The sequence below is a fragment of the Oncorhynchus keta genome, chromosome 15 (assembly GCF_023373465.1).
Source record: "Oncorhynchus keta strain PuntledgeMale-10-30-2019 chromosome 15, Oket_V2, whole genome shotgun sequence".
Classification (NCBI taxonomy): domain Eukaryota; kingdom Metazoa; phylum Chordata; class Actinopteri; order Salmoniformes; family Salmonidae; genus Oncorhynchus; species Oncorhynchus keta.
Window position 1 is genome coordinate 7,154,956 of NC_068435.1, and position 21,841 is coordinate 7,176,796.

Sequence of the window (21,841 nt, forward strand, 5' to 3'; positions counted from 1 at the left end):
TCTGGTTTATTGTGACATCATTATGGTGTATTGTGATGTCATTATGGTGTATTGTGATACATTATGGTGTATTGTGTGTAGATTGATCAGAGAAAAAAATTATTTCATCCATTTTAGAATAAGGCTGTAAGGTCACAAACTGTGGAAAAAAGGGAGTGGTCAGAATACTTTCCGAAAGCGCTGTACATAGACAGAGGGGGCACTGTGTCGCTCTTTCGGATGTTTTCTTCGGGGACATGGTCAGCCTCTTGCAAATTGAAGGACAATTATTAAACACGGAGAGATTAAAGATACATGATTTTAATATGGGTTTTTTTTGGGGGGGGGGGGTGTCTCATACTGGCTGGACAGGGGTTTTATAGGTTATAGACAGGGCTGGATGTCTGAGGTGCTGAATGTCTGTCCTCTTAGAGGAGTGATACTGCCTGAGTTCTGATTGAATAGTGATGTTATGTTTGATACAGGAGCTCCGAGTCATGTGTCGAAATAAAAAAAGCAGTGTGTCGATGCATCACTTTATCACAAGTACGTCATTACTGACGTCCAAAGTTTCGTCTGATCACAGGCTTTTTCAAACCGTGTGTGATTTATGCCGTGGTTCCGGTGTTTCTTTCCCGGATTTTCAAGCTGCTTTCACACATCGACCTCTGCTGGGCACCTGCAAATATAGTTAGGATATTTGAACGATAAGTTTCACCTCAACGTTAGCTTAGCGGGTACGGAACATTCCGGTTACTAGTCCAACGCTCTAACCACTAGGCTACCCTGCTGCCCAACGTTAGCTTAGCGGGTAGGGAACATTCCGGTTACTAGTCCAACGCTCTAACCACTAGGCTACCCTGCTGCCCAACGTTAGCTTAGCGGGTACGGAACATTCCGGTTACTAGTCCAACGCTCTAACCACTAGGCTACCCTGCTGCCCAACGTTAGCTTAGCGGGTAGGGAACATTCCGGTTACTAGTCCAATGCTCTAACCACTAGGCTACCCTGCTGCCCAACGTTAGCTTAGCGGGTAGGGAACATTCCGGTTACTAGTCCAACGCTCTAACCACTAGGCTACCCTGCTGCCCAACGTTAGCTTAGCGGGTAGGGAACATTCCGGTTACTATTCCAACGCTCTAACCACTAGGCTACCCTGCTGCCCAACGTTAGCTTAGCGGGTACGGAACATTCCGGTTACTATTCCAACGCTCTAACCACTAGGCTACCCTGCTGCCCAACGTTAGCTTAGCGGGTAGGGAACATTCTGGTTACTAGTCCAACGCTCTAACCACTAGGCTACCCTGCTGCCCAACGTTAGCTTAGCGGGTAGGGAACATTCCGTTTACTAGTCCAACGCTCTAACCACTAGGCTACCCTGCCGCCCAATGTTAGCTTAGCGGGTAAGGAACATTCAGGGACGTTAGCTTAGCGGGTAGGGAACATTCAGGGACGTTAGCTTAGCGGGTAGGGAACATTCAGGGATGTTAGCTTAGCGGGTAGGGAACATTCGGGGACGTTAGCTTAGCGAGTAGGGAACATTCAGGGACGTTAGCTTAGCGGGTAGGCAACATTCGGGGACATTAGCTTAGCGAGTAGGGAACATTCAGGGACGTTAGCTTAGCGGGTAGGGAACATTCAGGGACGTTAGCTTAGCGGGTAGGGAACATTCAGGGACGTTAGCTTAGCGGGTAGGGAACATTCGGGGACGTTAGCTTAGCGGGTAGGCAACATTCGGGGACGTTAGCTTAGCGAGTAGGGAACATTCAGGGACGTTAGCTTAGCGGGTAGGGAACATTCAGGGACGTTAGCTTAACGGGTAGGGAACATTCAGGGACGTTAGCTTAGCGGGTAGGGAACATTCAGGGACGTTAGCTTAGCGGGTAGGGAACATTCACGGACGTTAGCTTAGCGGGTAGGGAACATTCGGGGACGTTAGGGTATGTAGTTGAATTCCACCGAAGGCACACTATTTATAAAATTGTTCTTTCTGCATTGTTGTTCAAAAAAATGTATTTAATTTAGTATAGTAAGTTTCTGTCTTAAGCATCGTAAATAATGACATAGATTCAGTTTTTTTTAAATTGTCAACTTGACGGCGAAAAAGGGAAGCATGATGTAAGATGCAAACCTGATATTTCAATTCATTATAGGCTACTATAATATATGATTATAGGCTACTATAATATAATATAATTATAGGCCACTATAATATAATATATAATTATAGGCTACTATAATATATATTATATAATTATAGGCTACTATAAAATATAATTATAGGCTACTACAATATATAATTATAGGATCATATAATATATAGTTATAGGCTACTATAATTTAATATATCATATAATTATAGGATAATATAATATATAGTTATAGGCTACTATAATATACAATTATAGGATAATATAATATATAATTATAGGCTACAATAATATAATATATAATTATAGGATAATATAATATATAAATATAGGGTAATATATATTTATAGGCTACAATAACATTATAGGCTACTATAATATATAATTATAGGATAATATAATTATAGGCTACTATAATATAATATATAATTATAGGATAATATACAATTATAGGCTAATATAATATATAATTAGAGGATAATATATAATTATAGGCTACTATAATATATATATATATATATATTATAGTAATACTATAATCAGTCAACAACTGACCGCTGCTCCAAAGTCTTAAAATGAAAACAACTGAGAAAGAAATATCTGTATCAGATAACACATCGCTGTGTATTGCTGCTGTGTATTGCTGCGGTGTATTGCTGCGGTGTATTGCTGCGGTGTATTGCTGCGGTGTATTGCTGCGGTGTGTTGCTGCGGTGTATTGCTGCGGTGTATTGCTGCCCAGCAGATGTCACTACTGCGCATCGTGAACAGATAATGAAGCTCAGAGTAATTAACTGTTTTTTCCCCCACACAATTTGGTCAAAAAGCACCTAAAAGCCTTCAGAGAGCCTCGGTTTCCCATCACTACTTAATCATTTGAAATATTGGCGAAAGTAGCCTGTTGGACATTAATGGCCAGTGTGTGTGTGTGTGTGTGTGTGTGCAGTATGTTAGCCCTTCAGGAAAAGAGTTTTCAATAATGCACAGGGAGCTCTCATACATATCTGGTGTTGGCTGTCTGAGTCTACAGCAGGCATCATCACCGCAGATAGACTTTTTTCCATGGGCGGATAACTATGAATCATTTGGAAAACTGAAAACCACCCCACCACTGTGATACTAGGTAGGCAGAAGAGAGTGACAGAGAGTAAGAGGAGCACAGAGACAGAGAGTTAGAGAAAGGCAGAGAAAAATAGAGAGAGAGAAGGAGGCAGAGAAATAGAGAAATAGAGAGAGCGAGAGGGAGGCAGGCAGAGAAATAGAGAGAGTGAGAGGGAGGCAGGCAGAGAAATAGAGAGAGTGAGAGGGAGGCAGGCAGAGAAATAGAGAGAGCGAGAGGGAGGCAGGCAGAGAAATAGAGAGAGCGAGAGGGAGGCAGGCAGAGAAATAGAGAGAGCGAGAGGGAGGCAGGCAGAGAAATAGAGAGAGCGAGAGGGAGGCAGGCAGAGAAATAGAGAGAGCGAGAGGGAGGCAGGCAGAGAAATAGAGAGAGCGAGAGGGAGGCAGGCAGAGAAATAGAGAGAGCGAGAGGGAGGCAGGCAGAGAAATAGAGAGAGCGAGAGGGAGGCAGGCAGAGAAATAGAGAGAGGGAGGCAGGCAGAGAAATAGAGAGAGCGAGAGGGAGGCAGGCAGAGAAATAGAGAGAGCGAGAGGGAGGCAGGCAGAGAAATAGAGAGAGCGAGAGGGAGGCATGCAGAGAAATAGAGAGAGCGAGAGGGAGGCAGGCAGAGAAATAGAGAGAGCGAGAGGGAGGCAGGCAGAGAAATAGAGAGAGCGAGAGGGAGGCAGGCAGAGAAATAGAGAGAGCGAGAGGGAGGCAGGCAGAGAAATAGAGAGAGCGAGAGGGAGGCAGGCAGAGAAATAGAGAGAGCGAGAGGGAGGCAGGCAGAGAAATAGAGAGAGCGAGAGGGAGGCAGGCAGAGAAATGGAGAGAGCGAGAGGGAGGCAGACAAATAGAGAGAACGAGAGGGAGGCAGAGAAATAGAGAGAAATAGAGAGAAATAGAGAGGCAGAGAAATAGAGAGAACGAGAGGGAGGCAGAGAAATAGAGAGAACGAGAGGGAGGCAGAGAAATAGAGAGAACGAGAGGGAGGCAGAGAAATAGAGGGAACGAGAGGGAGGCAGAGAAATAGAGGGAACGAGAGGGAGGCAGAGAAATAGAGGGAACGAGAGGGAGGCAGGCAGAGAAATAGAGAGGGAGGCAGGCAGAGAAATAGAGAGAGCGAGAGGGAGGCAGGCAGAGAAATGGAGAGAGCGAGAGGGAGGCAGAGAAATAGAGGCAGAGAAATAGAGAGAACGAGAGGGAGGCAGAGAAATGGAGAGAACGAGAGGGAGGCAGAGAAATGGAGAGAACGAGAGGGAGGCAGAGAAATAGAGAGAACGAGAGGGAGGCAGAGAAATAGAGAGAACGAGAGGGAGGCAGAGAAATAGAGAGAGAGGGAGGCAGAGAAATAGAGAAATAGAGAGAGGGAGGCAGAGAAGTAGAGAGAGAGAGGCAGAGAAGTAGAGAGGGGGAGGCAGAGAAGTAGAGAGAGAGAGAGAGAGGCAGAGAAATAGAGAGAGAGAGAGGCAGAGAAATAGAGCGAGAGAGAGAGAGGCAGAGAAGTAGAGAGGGGGAGGCAGAGAAGCAGAGAGAGAGAGAGGCAGAGAAATAGAGCGAGAGAGGCAGAGAAGTAGAGAGGGGGAGGCAGAGAAGAGAGAGGGGGAGGCAGAGAAGTAGAGAGAGAGAGAGGCGGAGAAGTAGAGAGAGAGAGAGGCAGAGAAGTAGAGAGAGAGAGAGAGGCAGAGAAGTAGAGAGAGAGAGAGAGGCAGAGAAGTAGAGAGGGGAGGCAGAGAAGTAGAGAGGGGGAGGCAGAGAAGTAGAGAGGGGGAGGCAGAGAAGTAGAGAGAGAGAGAGGCAGAAGTAGAGAGAGGCAGAAGTAGAGAGGGAGACAGAGAAGTAGAGAGAGAGAGAGAGAGAGGCAGAGAAGTAGAGAGAGAGAGAGGCAGAGAGAAATAGAGAGAGGGAGGCAGAGAGAAATAGAGAGAGGGAGGCAGAGAGAAATAGAGAGAGGGAGGCAGAGAGAAATAGAGAGAGAGGGAGGCAGAGAGAAATAGAGAGAGGGAGGCAGAGAGAAATAGAGAGAGAGGGAGGCAGAGAGAAATAGAGAGAGGGAGGCAGAGAGAAATAGAGAGAGAGGGAGGCAGAGAGAAATAGAGAGAGGGAGGCAGAGAGAAATAGAGAGAGGGAGGCAGAGAGAAATAGAGAGAGGGAGGCAGAGAGAAATAGAGAGAGGGAGGCAGAGAGAAATAGAGAGAGAGGGAGGCAGAGAGAAATAGAGAGAGGGAGGCAGAGAGAAATAGAGAGAGGGGGAGGCAGAGAAGTAGAAAGAGAGAGAGGGAGGAAGAGAGAAATAGAGGGAGCAAGAGAGAAATAGAGAGAGGGAGGAAGAGAGAAATAGAGAGAGGGGGAAGGAGAGAGAAACAGCAGCAGAGAGAGAGAGCGAGGGGACAGGCAATGGGGCCACTTCTGTGTTCCCTGCCAATAGATCACACTCTGACTGGCTCTGGCTCATAGGAGAGGTTTGGGTGTTGGCCAAGTAAAGCTGGGGGGCAATTTACAGTCTTATGATGGCATTCATCAGCCAGACAACACGCATTTGCCAGCTCAGTCTGCCCAGTAACCTGAGTTAGGTGCTGGAACTAAAATATAAACGCAACATTGCAGCAATTTCAAGTTACATTTCGTATAAGGAAAAAGTCAATGGAAATAACCTATTTGACCGTAATTATTGAGCCTTGGAAGGCATAGGCCCACCAACTTGGCAGCCAGGCCCAGCCAATCAGAATTAGTTTTCCCCCACCCACAAAAGGGCTTTATGACAGCCCCAGCCCCCCCGTCTCATCTCAGGCTGAATTAAAACATGCAGGCAGATGTAAGTTCACTTTAATGTTTCGTGTTGTTAATTGATCCAAGAATCTATACGCATTTGAGCACTTAACGACTTGCATCTCAGAATATTTATCAATATGATTTGGGCTGCATATAGGCTTGTTATGGCTGAAGGTGCATGTGAAAGAAAAGGAGATTATCTTCTGTTGGGCTGAGAGGAGACTCTATGAAGTCAGCTCCCTTCCTACCGGAGGGAGACTTCTGTTAGGCTGAGAGGAGTCTCTCTAAAATCAGCTTGCTTCCTACCAGAGAGAGACTTCTGTTGGGCTGAGAGGAGACTCTATGAAGTCAGCTCCCTTCCTACCAGAGGGAGACTTCTGTTGGGCTGAGAGGAGACTCTATGAAGTCAGCTCCCTTCCTACCAGAGAGAGACTTCTGTTGGGCTGAGAGGAGACTCTATGAAGTCAGCTCCCTTCCTACCAGAGGGAGACTTCTGTTGGGCTGAGAGGAGACTCTCTAAAGTCAGCTTGCTTCCTACCAGAGAGAGACTTCTGTTGGGCTGAGAGGAGACTCTATGAAGTCAGCTCCCTTCCTACCAGAGGGAGACTTCTGTTGGGCTGAGAGGAGTCTCTCTAAAATCAGCTTGCTTCCTACCAGAGAGAGACTTCTGTTGGGCTGAGAGGAGACTCTAAAATCAGCTTGCTTCCTACCAGAGAGAGACTTCTGTTGGGCTGAGAGGAGACTCTATGAAGTCAGCTCCCTTCCTACCGGAGAGAGACTTCTGTTGGGCTGAGAGGAGTCTCTCTAAAATCAGCTTGCTTCCTACCAGAGAGAGACTTCTGTTGGGCTGAGAGGAGACTCTATGAAGTCAGCTCCCTTCCTACCAGAGAGAGACTTCTGTTGGGCTGAGAGGAGACTCTCTAAAATCAGCTTGCTTCCTACCAGAGAGAGACTTCTGTTGGGCTGAGAGGAGACTCTAAAATCAGCTTGCTTCCTACCAGAGAGAGACTTCTGTTGGGCTGAGAGGAGACTCTAAAATCAGCTTGCTTCCTATCAGAGAGAGACTTCTGTTGGGCTGAGAAAAATCCACATTGCAGACAGTGCAGCCAGTAGAACAGAATAAAACATTAGAACAAAATTCAACAATATAAATAAAGTTTATTGAACTCAGTATTGATTGAGTACCACTCTTGATATGTTCAAGCATAGTGGTGGCTGCATCATGTTATGGGTATGCTTGTCATCGTCAAGGACTAGGTTGTTTTTTTAGTGTGAAATAAAATGAGTAGAGCTAAGCACAGGCAACGTCCTAGTGGAAAACCTGTTTCAGTTTGCTTTCCACTAGACACTGGGAGATGAATTCACCTTTCAGCAGGACAATTAACCTAAAACACAAGGCTCAATATTTTTCTTACCAAGACAAAATTGAATGTTTCTGAGTGATCTAGTTATAGTTTTGATTTAAATCATCCTGAAAATCTGTGGCAAGACTTTAAAAAGTATGGTGTGTAAATATTGTACAATCCAGGTGTGTAAAGCTCTTAAAGACTTACCCAGAGAAACTCACAGCTGTAATTGCTGTCAAAGGTGATGCTAACACTCAGGGGTGTGACTACTTATGTAAATTAGATATTTATACTTTTTTTTCAATGTATTTTTAGTTCACCTTTATTTAATAACCTCTAAACATTCATGAAAATACAAGTGTTTTACATCGTTTAAAACCATAACTTCTTGTTAACCTGTTAGTCCACTAGGGGCATTATTTCATTTTTGGATAAAAAGACGTGCCCGTTTTAAGCGCAATATTTTGTCACGAAAAGATGCTCGACTATGCTTGGAATTGATAGTTTTGGAAAGAAGACACTCTGACGTTTCCAGAACTGCAAAGATTTTCACTGTGAGTGCCGTTGAACAAAAGCTTCAGGCAAAACCAAGATGTTTGAGCGCCCAGGAAATGAACGGGATTTCTGAAGCTACGTTTTCCATGATCGCCTTATATGGCTGTGAATGCGACAGGAATGAACGGACACTTTCTATCGTTTCCCAAGGTGTCTGCAGCATTGTGACGTATTTGTAGGCATATCATTGGAAGATTGACCATAAGAGACTACAATTGCCAAGTGTCCCGCACGGTGTCTGCGTGGAAATTGGTGCGCAAAAGTCAGCTACCAGTATTTTTCCATCCGAATCAGAGAAGAATGCAGGCTTCCAGGGACGGCATTTCAATGAAGAGATATATGACAAAACACCTTGAGGATTGATTCAAACAACGTTTTCCATGTTTCAGTCGATATTATGGAGTTAATTCGGAAAAAGTTTGACGTGTAGTTGACTGAATTTTCGGTTAGTTTCGGTAGCCAAATGCATAGTAACAAACGGAACGTTGTGTCCTACACAAGAATCTTTCAGGAAAAACTGGACATCTGCTATGTAACTGAGAGTCTCCTCATTGAAACATCTGAAGTTCTTCAAAGGTAAATTATTTTATTTGATCCCTTTGCTGGTTTTTGTGAATATGTTGCGTGCTAAATGCTAACGCTAAATGCTAAGCTAGCTATCACCACTCTTACACAAATTATTGATTTTCTCTGGTTCTAAAGCTTAGTTTGAAAATCTGAGACGACAGGATTGTTAAGAAAAGGATAAGCTTGAGAGCAGGCATATTTATTTCATTTCATTTGCGATTTTTAGAAATCGCTAACGTTGCGTTATGGTAATGAGCTTGAGGCTGTAGTAACGCGACCGCATGCGGGATGGGGCAGACTATGAGGTTAATCCAGCCGCTGTGTCAGATTTCAAAAAGGCTTTACGGCGAAAGCACACCGTGCGATTATCTGAGGACAGCGCCCTGCATACACCAGCATTAAAAACATTGTCCAAACCAGCAGAGGCTTCACAAAAATCAGAAATAGTGATAAAATAAATCACTTACCTTTGAAGATCTTCCTCTGTTTGCAATTCCAAGGGTCCCAGCTACACAACAAATAGTGGTTTGTTCGATAAAGTCCTTCTTTATATCCCAGTTCAGTTTGCGTGTTGCATTCAGTAATCCACCCGTTCCACTCGTTCAACATGCAGAAAAAGCCATCTCAAAAGTTACCGATAAACTTCGTCCAAACAAGTCAAACAACGTTTCTAACAATCCTCAGGTACCTTAATATGTAAATAAACAAAACAATTTAAGACAGAATGTAATATGTTCAATACCGGAGATAAATAACGAGGTGCCGCAAGACTACAGTCAAAATGAGAGCCACTTTGAAAAACTACAACTACTAACTCATTTTTCAAAAAACAAGCCTGGAACCCTTTCTAAAGATGGTTGACGTCTAGTGGAAGCCATCGGAACTGCAATCTGGGAGGAATTCCATTGAATATTCCATAGACAAGCATTTGAATGGCCTGTGACCTAAAACAAAAACATGTCCGGATGGATTCTCCTCGGGTTTTCGCCTGCCATATCAGTTCTGTTATACTCACAGACATTATTTTAACAGTTTTGGAAACGTCCGAGTGTTGTCTATCCAATCTACCAATTATATGCATATCCTAGCTTCTGAGCTTCTGAGTAAAAGGGAGTTTACTTTGGGCACGTCAGTCATCCGAACTTCCGAATACTGCCCCCTAGCCTTTTAACCAGGTAGGCCAGTTAATATATAATAATAATATATGCCATTTAGCCCCCTAGCCTTTTAACCAGGTAGGCCAGTTAATATATAATAATAATATATGCCATTTAGCAGATGCTTTTATCCAAAGCGACTTACAGTCATGTGTGCATACATTCTACGTATGGGTGGTCCCGGGAATCGAACCCACTACCCTGGCGTTACAAGCGCCATGCTCTACCAACTGAGCTACAGAAGGACCAGTTGAGAACATGTTCTCATTTACAACTGCGACATGGCCAGATAAAGCAAAGCAGCGCGACAAAAACAACAACACAGAGTTACACATGGAATAAACAAACGTACAGTCAATAACACAATTGAAAAGTATATGTACTGTGTGTGCAAATGTAGTAAGATTAGGGAGGTAAGGCAATAAATAGGAAATAATGGCAAAATAATTACAATTTAGCATTACCACTGGCGTGATAGATGTGCAGATGATGATGTGCAAGTAGAGATACTGGGGTGCAGAAGAGCAAATAAACAAAAAAATAACAATATGGGGATGAGGAAGTTGGGTGTGCTATTTACAGATGGGCTATTTACAGATGGGCAGGTGCAGTGATCGGTTGGCTGCTCTGACAGCTGACGCTTAAAGTTAATGAGGTAGATATAAGTCTCCAACTTCAGTCATTTATACAATTCGTTCCAGTCATTGGCAGCAGAGAACTGGAAGGAAAGGCGACCGAAGGAGGTGATGGCTTTGGGGATGAAAAGTGAAATATACCTGCTGAAGCACGTACTACGGGTGGGTGTTGCTATGGTGACCAGTGAGCTGAGATAAGACGGGGCTTTACCTAGCAAAGACTTATAGATGACCTGGAGCCAGTGGGTTTGGTGGCGAATATGTAGCGAGGGCCAGCCAATGAGAGCATACAGGTCGCAGTGGTGGGTAGTATATGGGGATTTGATGACAAAATAGATGGCACTGTGATAGACTTCATCCAATTTGCTAAGTAGAGTGTTGGAGGCTATTTTGTAAATGACATCTCCGAAGTCGAGGATCGGTAGGATAGCCAGTTTTACGAGGGTATGTTTGGCATCATGAGTGATAGAGGCTTTGTTGCGAAATTGGAAGCCAATTCTAGATTTGATTTTGTATTGGAGATGCTCAATGTGAGTCTGGAAGGAGAGTTTACAGTCTAACCAGATGCCTAGGTATTTGTAGTTGTCCACATATTCTAAGTCAGAACCGTCCAGAGTAGTGATGCTCGTCGGGTGGGCGGGTGTGGGCGGCAATCGGTTGAAGAGCATGCATTTAGTTTTACTACCATTTAAGAGCAGTTAGAGGCAACGGAAGGAGTGTTGTATTGCATTGAAGCTCATTTGGAGGCTAGCGTCGCACCTGGCCAGAAGCCAGGGAAAATGCAGAGCGCCAAATTCAAATAAATTACTATAAAAATCAAACTTTCATCAAATCAATTAAAGCTACACTTGTTGTGAATCCGGCCAACATATCAGATTTCAAAAAGGCTTTTCGGCGAAAGCAAACAATGATATTTTCTGAGGATAGCACCTCCATAAACAAAGAGAGAAACCATATTACAACCCTGCAGGCACGACACAAAACGCAGAAATAAAAATATAATTAATGCCTTACCTTTGACGAGCTTCTTTTGTTGGCACACCAATATGTCCCATGAACATCACAAATGGTCCTTTTGTTTGATTAATTCCGTCGATATATCTCCACAATGTCCATTTATTTGGAGCGTTTGATCCAGATAAACACTGATTCCAACTTGAGCATCGTTACTACAAATGATCTCAAAAGTTACCTGTTAACTTTGCCAAAACATTTCAAACTACTTTTGTAATACAACTTTAGGTATTTTTTTACGTCAATAATCAATCAAACTGAAGACGGGATGATCTGTGTTCAATACAGGAGGAAAACAAACTGAAGCTAGATTTCTGGTCACACGCCTCTTAACAGTACACTTCAAGTGACCCTCGTTCAAGATGACCGTACTTCTTCATTACACAAAGGAATAACCTCAACCAATTTCTAAAGACTGTTGACATCCAGTGGAAGCGATAGGAACTGCACGAACATCCCTGAGAAATCTCGATTCCCAATGAAAACTCATTGAAAAGAGAGTGACCTCAAAAAATAAAACAATCTGTATGGTTTGTCCTCGGGGTTTCGCCTTTTAAATAAGTTATGTTATACTCACAGACATGATTCAAACAGTTTAAGCAACTTCAGAGTGTTGCCTATCCAAATCTACTAATAATATGCATATCTTATCTTCTGGGGATGAGTAGCAGGCAGTTGGATTTGGGAATGCATTTCATCCTGACCTGAAAATACTGCCCCCTGTCACCAAGAAGTTAAAACAGTGTCTAAAGAAGGGCCAGAAGTATACAGAATGGTGTCGTCTGCGTAGAGGGGGTTAACACAGTGTCCAAAGAAGGGCCAGAAGTATACAGAATGGTGTCGTCTGCGTAGAGGGGGTTAACACAGTGTCCAAAGAAGGGCCAGAAGTATACAGAATAATGATGTCATTATGGGGTATTGTGATGTCATTATGGGGTATTGTGATGTCATTATGGGGTATTGTGATGTCATTATGGGGTATTGTGATGTCATTATGGGGTATTGTGATGTCATTATGGGGTAGTGTGATGTCATCATGGGGTAGTGTGATGTCATCATGGGGTAGTGTGATGTCATTATGGGGTAGTGTGATGTCATTATGGGGTAGTGTGATGTCATCATGGGGTAGTGTGATGTCATTATGGGGTATTGTGATGTCATCATGGGGTATTGTGATGTCATCACAGGGTATTGTGATGTCATCATGGGGTAGTGTGATGTCATCATGGGGTATTGTGATGTCATCATGTGGTATTGTGTGATGTCATCATGGGGTATTGTGTGATGTCATCATGGGGTAGTGTGATGTCATTATGGGGTATTGTGATGTCATCATGGGGTAGTGTGATGTCATCATGGGGTAGTGTGATGTCATCATGGGGTATTGTGATGTCATCATGGGGTAGTGTGATGTCATTATGGGGTATTGTGATGTCATCATGGGGTAGTGTGATGTCATCATGGGGTAGTGTGATGTCATCATGGGGTATTGTGATGTCATCATGGGGTAGTGTGATGTCATCATGGGGTATTGTGATGTCATCATGGGGTATTGTGATGTCATCATGTGGTATTGTGTGAAGCTGGTTGAAAACCAATCCATTCAATCCGTTTTGAATTCAGGCTGTAACCAGAACAAAACGTGGAATACATCAAGGGATGTGAATTATTTTCTGTATGTAGGGTTGGACTATAAAATAAACAGAGTGTTTTAAAGTCTACCGAGGAACCAGAACAAGCCACAGGGCACTGCTGCCTACCGTGTTTACTCCACCTGACTGGCCTAATGGATGGGATGCTAGCGGACACAAGGGGGTGTTTCACAGGATTGAAAAACAACAGGAGAGTGGAGGGAAGAGAGAGATAAACATCTTGCTGTATACTCTCTTTCTCTCACGTTCTTGCTCTCTGTCTCTTTCGTTCTCGCTCTCCCTCTCCCACTTCCTCTCTCTCTCTCTCGCTTGCTTGCTCTCTCTCTCGCTCTCCCACTTCCTCTCTCTCTCGCTCTCGCTCGCTCTCTTTCTCTCTGTACTCTAAACATACAGAGAGAAACCTAGTGAAATATGTATGACTTTTAATATAGAATGCACCGTTGCAGAAATAGCATTTGTCTTCTTGTAACCTTTGAACCCAGAAAATGTAGTTATCCCCAGTGCATTGTGAGTCATTGAGTAACATGTTGTGTGACTGAGTGAGTTCAAACCCTGGTCTCCTGTGTTCCTCGACTGTGTTATCCCACTGAGCTAAAGCCTAAGCGTTAGTGTCATCTTATTTAGGCAGATGGAAACGCACACTGTGAGTAAGTCAAAAGACAGGTGTGGTTTTACATCAAAATCAACAACATTTTTTCCACAGCAATATATCTTCAGAATACCTTTCAACTGTCAACATCATCAAACTATTACTACATACTGGACCTTTCAACTGTCAGCTGTCAGTTTGGTCAGGGGTCAGCTATTCATCATCATAGCAGAATAACCAGCCACAGACTTCTACTTTATCGCCTGTCTCTCTCTCTCCCCCCTCTCTCTCTCTCTCTCTCTCTCTCTCTTCATTTTGTTCTCTCTCTCTCTCTCTCTCTCTCTCTCTCTCTCTCTCTCTCTCTCTCTCTCTCTCTCTCTCTCTCTCCTTCCCTCTTTATTTCTTTCTCTCTCTCTCTCCTTCCCTCTTTATTTCTTTCGTTCTCTCTCTCTCTCTCCTTCCCTCTTTCGTTCTTTCGTTCTCTCGTTCTCTCTCTCTCTCTCTCTCTCTCTCTCTCTCTCTCTCTCTCTCTCTCTCCCCCTGTCTCTCCTCTCTCTCCCTCCTTCCCTCTTTATTTCTTTCGTTCTCTCTCTCTCTCTTTATTCATTTTGTTCTCTCTCTCTCTCTCCCTCCTTCCCTCTTTCGTTCTTTCTCTCTTCCCATAATGACATCACACTACCCCCTAATGACATCACACTACCCCTTAATGACATCACAATACCCCTTAATGACATCACAATACCCCTTAATGACATCACACTACCCCTTAATGGCAGATGTTTTTCTAAAAATCGGTCCTAAGTTTTTACACCAAATGGTTTTTAAAAGTAATTTGATATCTGGTCAGTTGACATTTTTAAATAACTTTTTATATATTCAAACATGAATTTTAGGAGGAGAAAAAAAAATAAAAAAATAAACTACCCCTTATTGACATCACAATACCCCATAATGACAAAGTGAAAAAAGGTTTTTGGACATGTTATATATTAAAGATAAAAAACAGAAAATACTTTATTTACATAAGTATTTAGACTCTTCATAGAGATGGCCGCCCGGCCAAACTAAACATTTGGGGGAGAAGGGCCTTGATCAGGGAGGTGGAACATGGGACATGGGAGAACTTTCCAGAAGGACAGTCATCTCTGCAGCACTCCACCAATCAGGTCTTTATGGTAGAGTGGCCAGACAGAAGACACTCCTCAGTATAAGGCACATGACAGCCCACTTGGAGTTTGCCAAAAGGCACCTAAAGACTCAAAGACCACGAGGAACAAAATTCTCTGGTCTGATGAAACCAAGATTAACTCTTTGGCCTGAATGCCAAGCGTCACATCTGGAGGAAACCTGGCACCATCCCTATGGTAAAGCATGGTGGTGGCAGCATCATGCTGTGGGGATGTTTTTCAGCAGCAGGGACTGCGAGACTTGTCAGAATCGAGGGAAAAATGAAAGGAGAAAAGTATAGAGAGATCCTTGATGAAAACCTGCTCCAGAGCAATGCTCAGGACCTCAGACAGGAGTGAAGAATCGCCTTCCAACAGGACAACGACCCTAAGCACACAGCCAAGACAATTGCAGGAGTGGCTTCGGGACAAGTCTCTTAATGTCCTTGAGTGGCCCAGCCAGAGCCCGGACTTAAACCCGATCGAACATCTCGGGAGAGACCTGAAAATAGCTGTGCAGCAACCTGACAGAGCTTGAGAGGACCTGCAGAGAAGAATGGGAGAAACACCTCAAATACAGTTGTGCCAAGCTTGTAGCGTCATACCCAAGAAACTTGAGGCTTTAATCACTGCCAGGTGCTTCAACATAGTACTGAGTAAAAGGTCTGAATACTTACGTAAATGTGATATTTCATTACTCTTAATCACTATAGTATTAAGTCATAATGGAACATTCACTACAGTAGTAAGTCATAATGGAACATTCACTACAGTAGTAAGTCATAATGGAACATTCACTACAGTATTAAGTCATAATGGAACATTCACTACAGTAGTAAGTCATAATGGAACATATTCACTACAGTAGTAAGTCATAATGGAACATTCACTACAGTATTAAGTCATACTGGAACATTCACTACAGTATTAAGTCATAATGGAATATTCACTACAGTAGTAAGTCATAATGGAACATTCACTACAGTATTAAGTCATAATGGAACATTCACTACAGTAGTAAGCCATAATGGAACATTCACTACAGTAGTAAGTCATAATGGAACATTCACTGCAGTAGTAAGTCATAATGGAACATTCACTACAGTAGTAAGCCATAATGGAACATTCCTTACAGTATTAAGTCATAATGGAACATTCACTACAGTAGTAAGCCATAATGGAACATTCCTTACAGTATTAAGTCATAATGGAACATTCACTACAGTAGTAAGCCATAATGGAACATTCCTTACAGTATTAAGTCAATGGAACATTCACTACCATAATGGAACATTCCTTACAGTATTAAGTCATAATGGAACATTCACTACAGTAGTAAGCCATAATGGAACATTCCTTACAGTATTAAGTCATAATGGAACATTCACTACAGTAGTAAGCCATAATGGAACATTCCTTACAGTATTAAGTCATAATGGAACATTCACTACAGTAGTAAGCCATAATGGAACATTCCTTACAGTATTAAGTCATAATGGAACATTCACTACAGTAGTAAGCCATAATGGAACATTCCTTACAGTATTAAGCCATAATGGAACATTCACTACAGTATTAAGCCATAATGGAACAATCACTACAGTATTAAGTCATAATGGAACATTCACTACAGTAGTAAGCCATAATGGAACATTCCTTACAGTATTAAGCCATAATGGAACAATCACTACAGTATTAAGCCATAATGGAACAATCACTACAGTATTAAGTCATAATGGAACATTCACCACATTCACCACATTAGTAAGTCATAATGGAACATTCACTACATTAGTAAGTCATAATGGAACATTCACTACAGTAGTAAGTCATAATGGAACATTCACTACAGTAGTAAGTCATAATGGAACATTCACTACAGTAGTAAGTCATAATGGAACATTCACTACATTAGTAAGTCATAATGGAACATTCACTACATTAGTAAGTCATAATGGAACATTCACTACAGTATTAAGTCATAATGGAACATTCACTACATTATTAAGTCATAATGGAACATTCACTACAGTATTAAGTCATAATGGAACATTCACTACAGTAGTAAGTCATAATGGAACATTCACTACAGTAGTAAGTCATAATGGAACATTCACTACATTAGTAAGTCATAATGGAACATTCACTACAGTATTAAGTCATAATGGAACATTCACTACAGTATTAAGTCATAATGGAATATTCACTACAGTAGTAAGCCATAATGGAACATTCACTACAGTAGTAAGTCATAATGGAACATTCACTACAGTAGTAAGTCATAATGGAACATTCACTACAGTAGTAAGTCATAATGGAACATTCACTACAGTAGTAAGTCACAATGGAACATTCACTACAGTATTAAGTCATAATGGAACATTCACTACAGTATTAAGTCATAATGGAACATTCACTACAGTATTAAGTCATAATGGAACATTCACTACAGTAGTAAGTCATAATGGAACATTCACTACAGTAGTAAGTCATAATGGAACATTCACTACAGTATTAAGTCATAATGGAACATTCACTACAGTAGTAAGTCATAATGGAACATTCACTACAGTAGTAAGTCATAATGGAACATTCACTACAGTATTAAGTCATAATGGAACATTCACTACAGTAGTAAGTCATAATGGAACATTCACTACAGTAGTAAGTCATAATGGAACATTCACTACAGTAGTAAGTCATAATGGAACATTCACTACAGTAGTAAGTCACAATGGAACATTCACTACAGTAGTAAGTCACAATGGAACATTCACTACAGTAGTAAGTCACAATGGAACAGTCCCGACTGTACAGTACAGATAATGTGAAAATATGAAAAATAATATATTTCCTATTCAACAGAAGTGGAACAATAGCGTTTGCAATAATTGAAATGCTCTAAAAATAGAAACTATCAAATGCAAAAATGGGATCTTACTTAGTGACAGTACAATATTGGCACTCTTTCATATAACTGAGGACAGAGAATTTTCTCTTAAAACGACCGCTGAGTGGCGCAGAGACATCATTCAAAAATAAAAGTTATAATTTTAAACACAAAGGGACGTCGTCCATCTGTGACCAAGAGAAAGTGGTCTTGTTTAATTTATATTAAATTATTAAAAAAAATAATAATAATATTAATAAATAATAATGTTGAGTACTAAAATCCGGCTGAGAATATCAGGCTGGGAGAACCGGGCTGAGGGAGAGCCAGTGAGGGTAATCCAATAGCGATATAGATATGAAGTAGATAGATTCCAGAGGCGGCAGAGTGGACGAGGCGGGGACAAGGGATGAGGGGACAGGGGACGAGGGCACAGGGGACGAGGGCACAGGGGACGAGGGGACGAGGGGACAGGGGACGAGGGGACAGGGGACGAGGGCACAGGGGACGAGGGGACAGGGGATGAGGGGAACAGTCAACAAGCTGGCGATTGGAGGAAGGCTCCAGGCAGGTGGAGGGGATGATGGCTACCCAGACTATTTGTGGGTAGTTCCCGAAGATATCTGAAAATAAGTTTATAACTATATAAAACCCCAAAACATAACTATGTTTGTTGTTAAATGTAACCAGATGGTGACTACAACTAAGTTAACCACACTGTGTGGTTAAAAACTCATGATTCCTACACTTTAAGTTATACGAAATAAATAGAGCCAGCTGGAAAAGCAATTGTCTCAAATGTAATTTACTTGACATATAGAAAATAATCATTTTGAGATTTTACATCGAAACAAAGAGAAATTTAAATCGTATATTTCAGCCAAGCCATTATCTAAGGGTAAGAATGTGTGTGTGTGTGTGTGTGTGTGTGTGTGTGTGTGTGTGTGTGTGTGTGTGTGTGTGTGTGTGTGTGTGTGTTGCCTGCCTGTGGTCTACTCTCCACTACTAATCCTTTAACTTTGCCTTCAACCTGTTCCTTGACTGTCCAATAACCTCCTCTCCTTCTCTCCTACAGGGCACTTACTGACTGACAGCCGCAACGATGATTTAAAAACACACCAACCTAACAACATCACACACACACCCCCATTGGCTCACGAAGAGGAAGATACAACACTTTGGCCCCGCCCCCTTCACACTGTCTTTGGACAAAAAACAAAACAAAAAAACAGCCGCTTAGTCACGATAGGACGAGGAGATGCGTCGTCCGATGATGTTGACCCTGCAGGCGGTGTGTGTGTGTGTGAGTGTGTGTGTGGCCATGCAGCAATACCCAGCTGCCTGGGGCCACTATGACGTGTGTAAGAGCCAGATCTACACAGAGGAAGGGTTAACGTGGGACTACATGGCCTGTCAACCAGAAGCTACAGTCCTGACCAAGTACCTGACTGTCAGCCTGGACCCACCCAATATCACCTGTGGAGACCCACCTGAGACATACTGCACACTGGTGAGTACTGGCAAACACATAAACACACACCCACTGTTCGGACATATCTCTCGGTAAGTGTGATGGACACACACACACACACACACACACACACACACACACACACACACACACACACACACACACACACACACACACACACACACACACACACACACACACACACACACACACACAACTGACTGTGATGGTGATGAATGAGAAGGTAGGTTTCAGCCCACAAACTCTATTGTTCTGTTGTACAGAATGGGATGTATGCATACACACACACACAAAACACACACTGTTATGTACAGTTGAAGTCAGAAGTTTACATACACCTTTCGCCAAATACATTTAAACTCAGTTTTTCACAATTCCTGACATTTAATCCTAGTACAATTTCCTTGTCTTAGGTCAGTTAGGATCACCACTTTATTTTAAGAATGTGAAATGTCAGAATAATAGTAGAGAATGATATATTTCAGCTTTTATTTATTTATTTATTTATTTCATCACATTCCCAGTGGGTCAGAAGTTTACATACACTCAATTAGTATTTGGTAGCAGTGCCTTTTAAATTGTTTAACTTGGGTCAAACGTTTTGGGTAGCCTTCCACAAGCTTCCCAAAATAAGTTGGATGAATTTTGTCCCATTCCTCCTGACAGAGCTGGTGTAACTGAGTCAGGTTTGTAGGCCTCCTTGCTCGCACACACTTTTTCAGTTCTGCCCACAAATGTTAAATAGGATTGAGGTCAGGGCTTTGTCATGGCCACTCCGATACCTTGACTTTGTTGTCCTTAAGCCATTTTGCCACAACCTTGGAAGTATGCATGGGGTCATTGATTTTCCCATGATGTCAAGCAAAGAGGTGAGTTCGAAGACAGGCCTTGAAAAACATCCACAGGTACACCTCCAATTGATTCAAATGATGTCAATTAGCCTATCAGAATCTTCTAAAGCCATGACATCACAGTCAACTTAGTGTATGTAAACTTCTGACCCACTGGAATTGTGATACAGTGAATTATAAGTGAAATAATCTGTCTGTAAACAATTTTTGGAAAGATTACTTGTTTCATGATGAAACATGAAAAACCAAAAACCAAACTTGCCAAAACTATAGTTTGTTAACAAGAACTTAGTGGAGTGGTTGAAAAACGAGTTTTAATGACTCCTACCTAAGTGCATATAAACTTCCGACTTCAACTGTACGTGTGTGTGTGTGTGTGTGTGTGTGTGTGTGTGTGTGTGTGTGTGTGTGTGTGGGCCCTAAAAGCAAGGAAATGGTGTCCACAAAACATAATAGGACAGGATAGGAGGACAGAACAGGACAGGACAGAGAAACAGGGCATGTGTACAGGACAGGACAGGACAGAGAAACAGAACAAGGCAGACCAGAGAAAGGACAGGACAGAGAAACAGGACAGAGACAAGACACGGACAGGACAGAACAGAGACAGGGCTGGACAGAGAAAGGACAGGACAGAGAAACAGGACAGAGACAAGACACGGACAGGACAGAACAGAGACAGGGCTGGACAGAGAAAGGACAGGACAGAGAAACAGGACAGGAGTTTATCAGAATTGGGAACTGGGTGAAATTGGGTCTGTTTTCGAATTCTTTGTGGATCTGTGTAATCTGAGGGAAATATGTGTCTCTATTATGGTCATACATTGGGCAGGAGGTTAGGAAGTGCAGCTCAGTTTCCAACTCATTTTGTGGGCAGTGTGCACGTAGCCTGTCTTCTCTTGAGAGCCAGGTCTGCCTACGGCGGCCTTTCTCAATAGCAAGGCTATGCTCACTGAGTCTGTACATAGTCAAAGATTTCCTTAAGTTTGGGTCAGTCACAGTGGTCAGGTATTCTGCCACTGTGTACTCTCTGTTTAGGGCCAAATAGCATTCTAGTTTGCTCTGTTTTTTTGTTAATTCTTTCCAATGTGTCAAGTAATTATCTCTTTGTTTTCTCATGCTTTGCTTGGGTCTAATTGTGCTGCTGTGCTGGGGCTCTGTGGGGTGTTTTATGTTTGTGAACAGAGCCCCAGGACCAGCTTGCTTAGGGGGCTCTTCTCCAGGTTCATCTCTGTAGGTGATGGCTTTGTTATGGAAGGTTTGGGAATTGCTTCCTTTTAGGTGGTTGTAGAATTTAATGTCTATTTTCTGGATTTTGATAATTAGTGGGTATCGGCCAAATTCTGCTCTGCATGTATTATTTGGTATTCTACATTGTACACAGATGATATTTTTGCACAATTCTGCATGCAGAGTCTCAATTTGGTGTTTGTCCCATTTTGTGAAGTCTTGGTTGGTGAGCGGACCCCAGACCTCACAACCATAAAGGACAATGGGTTCTATGACTGATTCAAGTATTTTTAGCAAAATCCTAATTGGTATGTTGAAATGTATGTTCCTTTTGATGGCATAGAATGCCCTTCTTGCCTTGTCTCTCAGATCGTTCACAGCTTTGTGGAAGTTACCTGTGGCGCTGATATTTAGGCCAAGGTATGTATAGTTTTTTTGTGTGCTCTAGGGCAACAGTGTCTAGATGGAATTTGTATTTGTGGTCCTGGCGACTGGACCTTTTTTGGAACACCATTATTTTGGTCTTACTGAGATTTACTGTCAGGGCCCAGGTTTGGCAGAGTCTGTGCAGAATATCTAGGTGCTGCTGTAGGCCCTCCTTGGTTGGTGACAGAAGCACCAGATCATCAGCAAACAGTAGACATTTGTCTTCAGATTCTAGTAGGGTGAGGCCAGGTGCTGCAGACTGTTCTAGTCC

The 21,841-nt window shown here is 42.5% G+C and overlaps 1 protein-coding gene across 20 annotated transcripts in view; it reads left to right on the forward strand.

The window, feature by feature from the left end:
* The window catches only part of LOC118394360 (netrin-G1-like), a 170,226-nt gene that overhangs the window by 7,928 nt on the left and 140,457 nt on the right, over nucleotides 1-21,841 (forward strand). For all 20 annotated transcript variants that reach the window (XR_008064821.1, XR_008064823.1, XR_008064824.1 and 17 more), the window contains exon 2: nucleotides 18,647-19,081. Coding sequence is in view for 8 of the 20 variants with exons in the window: in XM_052463130.1 (XP_052319090.1) it covers nucleotides 18,830-19,081 (252 nt within the window). In the remaining 12 variants the exon portion in view is untranslated. The remainder of the gene's footprint in view (nucleotides 1-18,646; nucleotides 19,082-21,841) is intronic.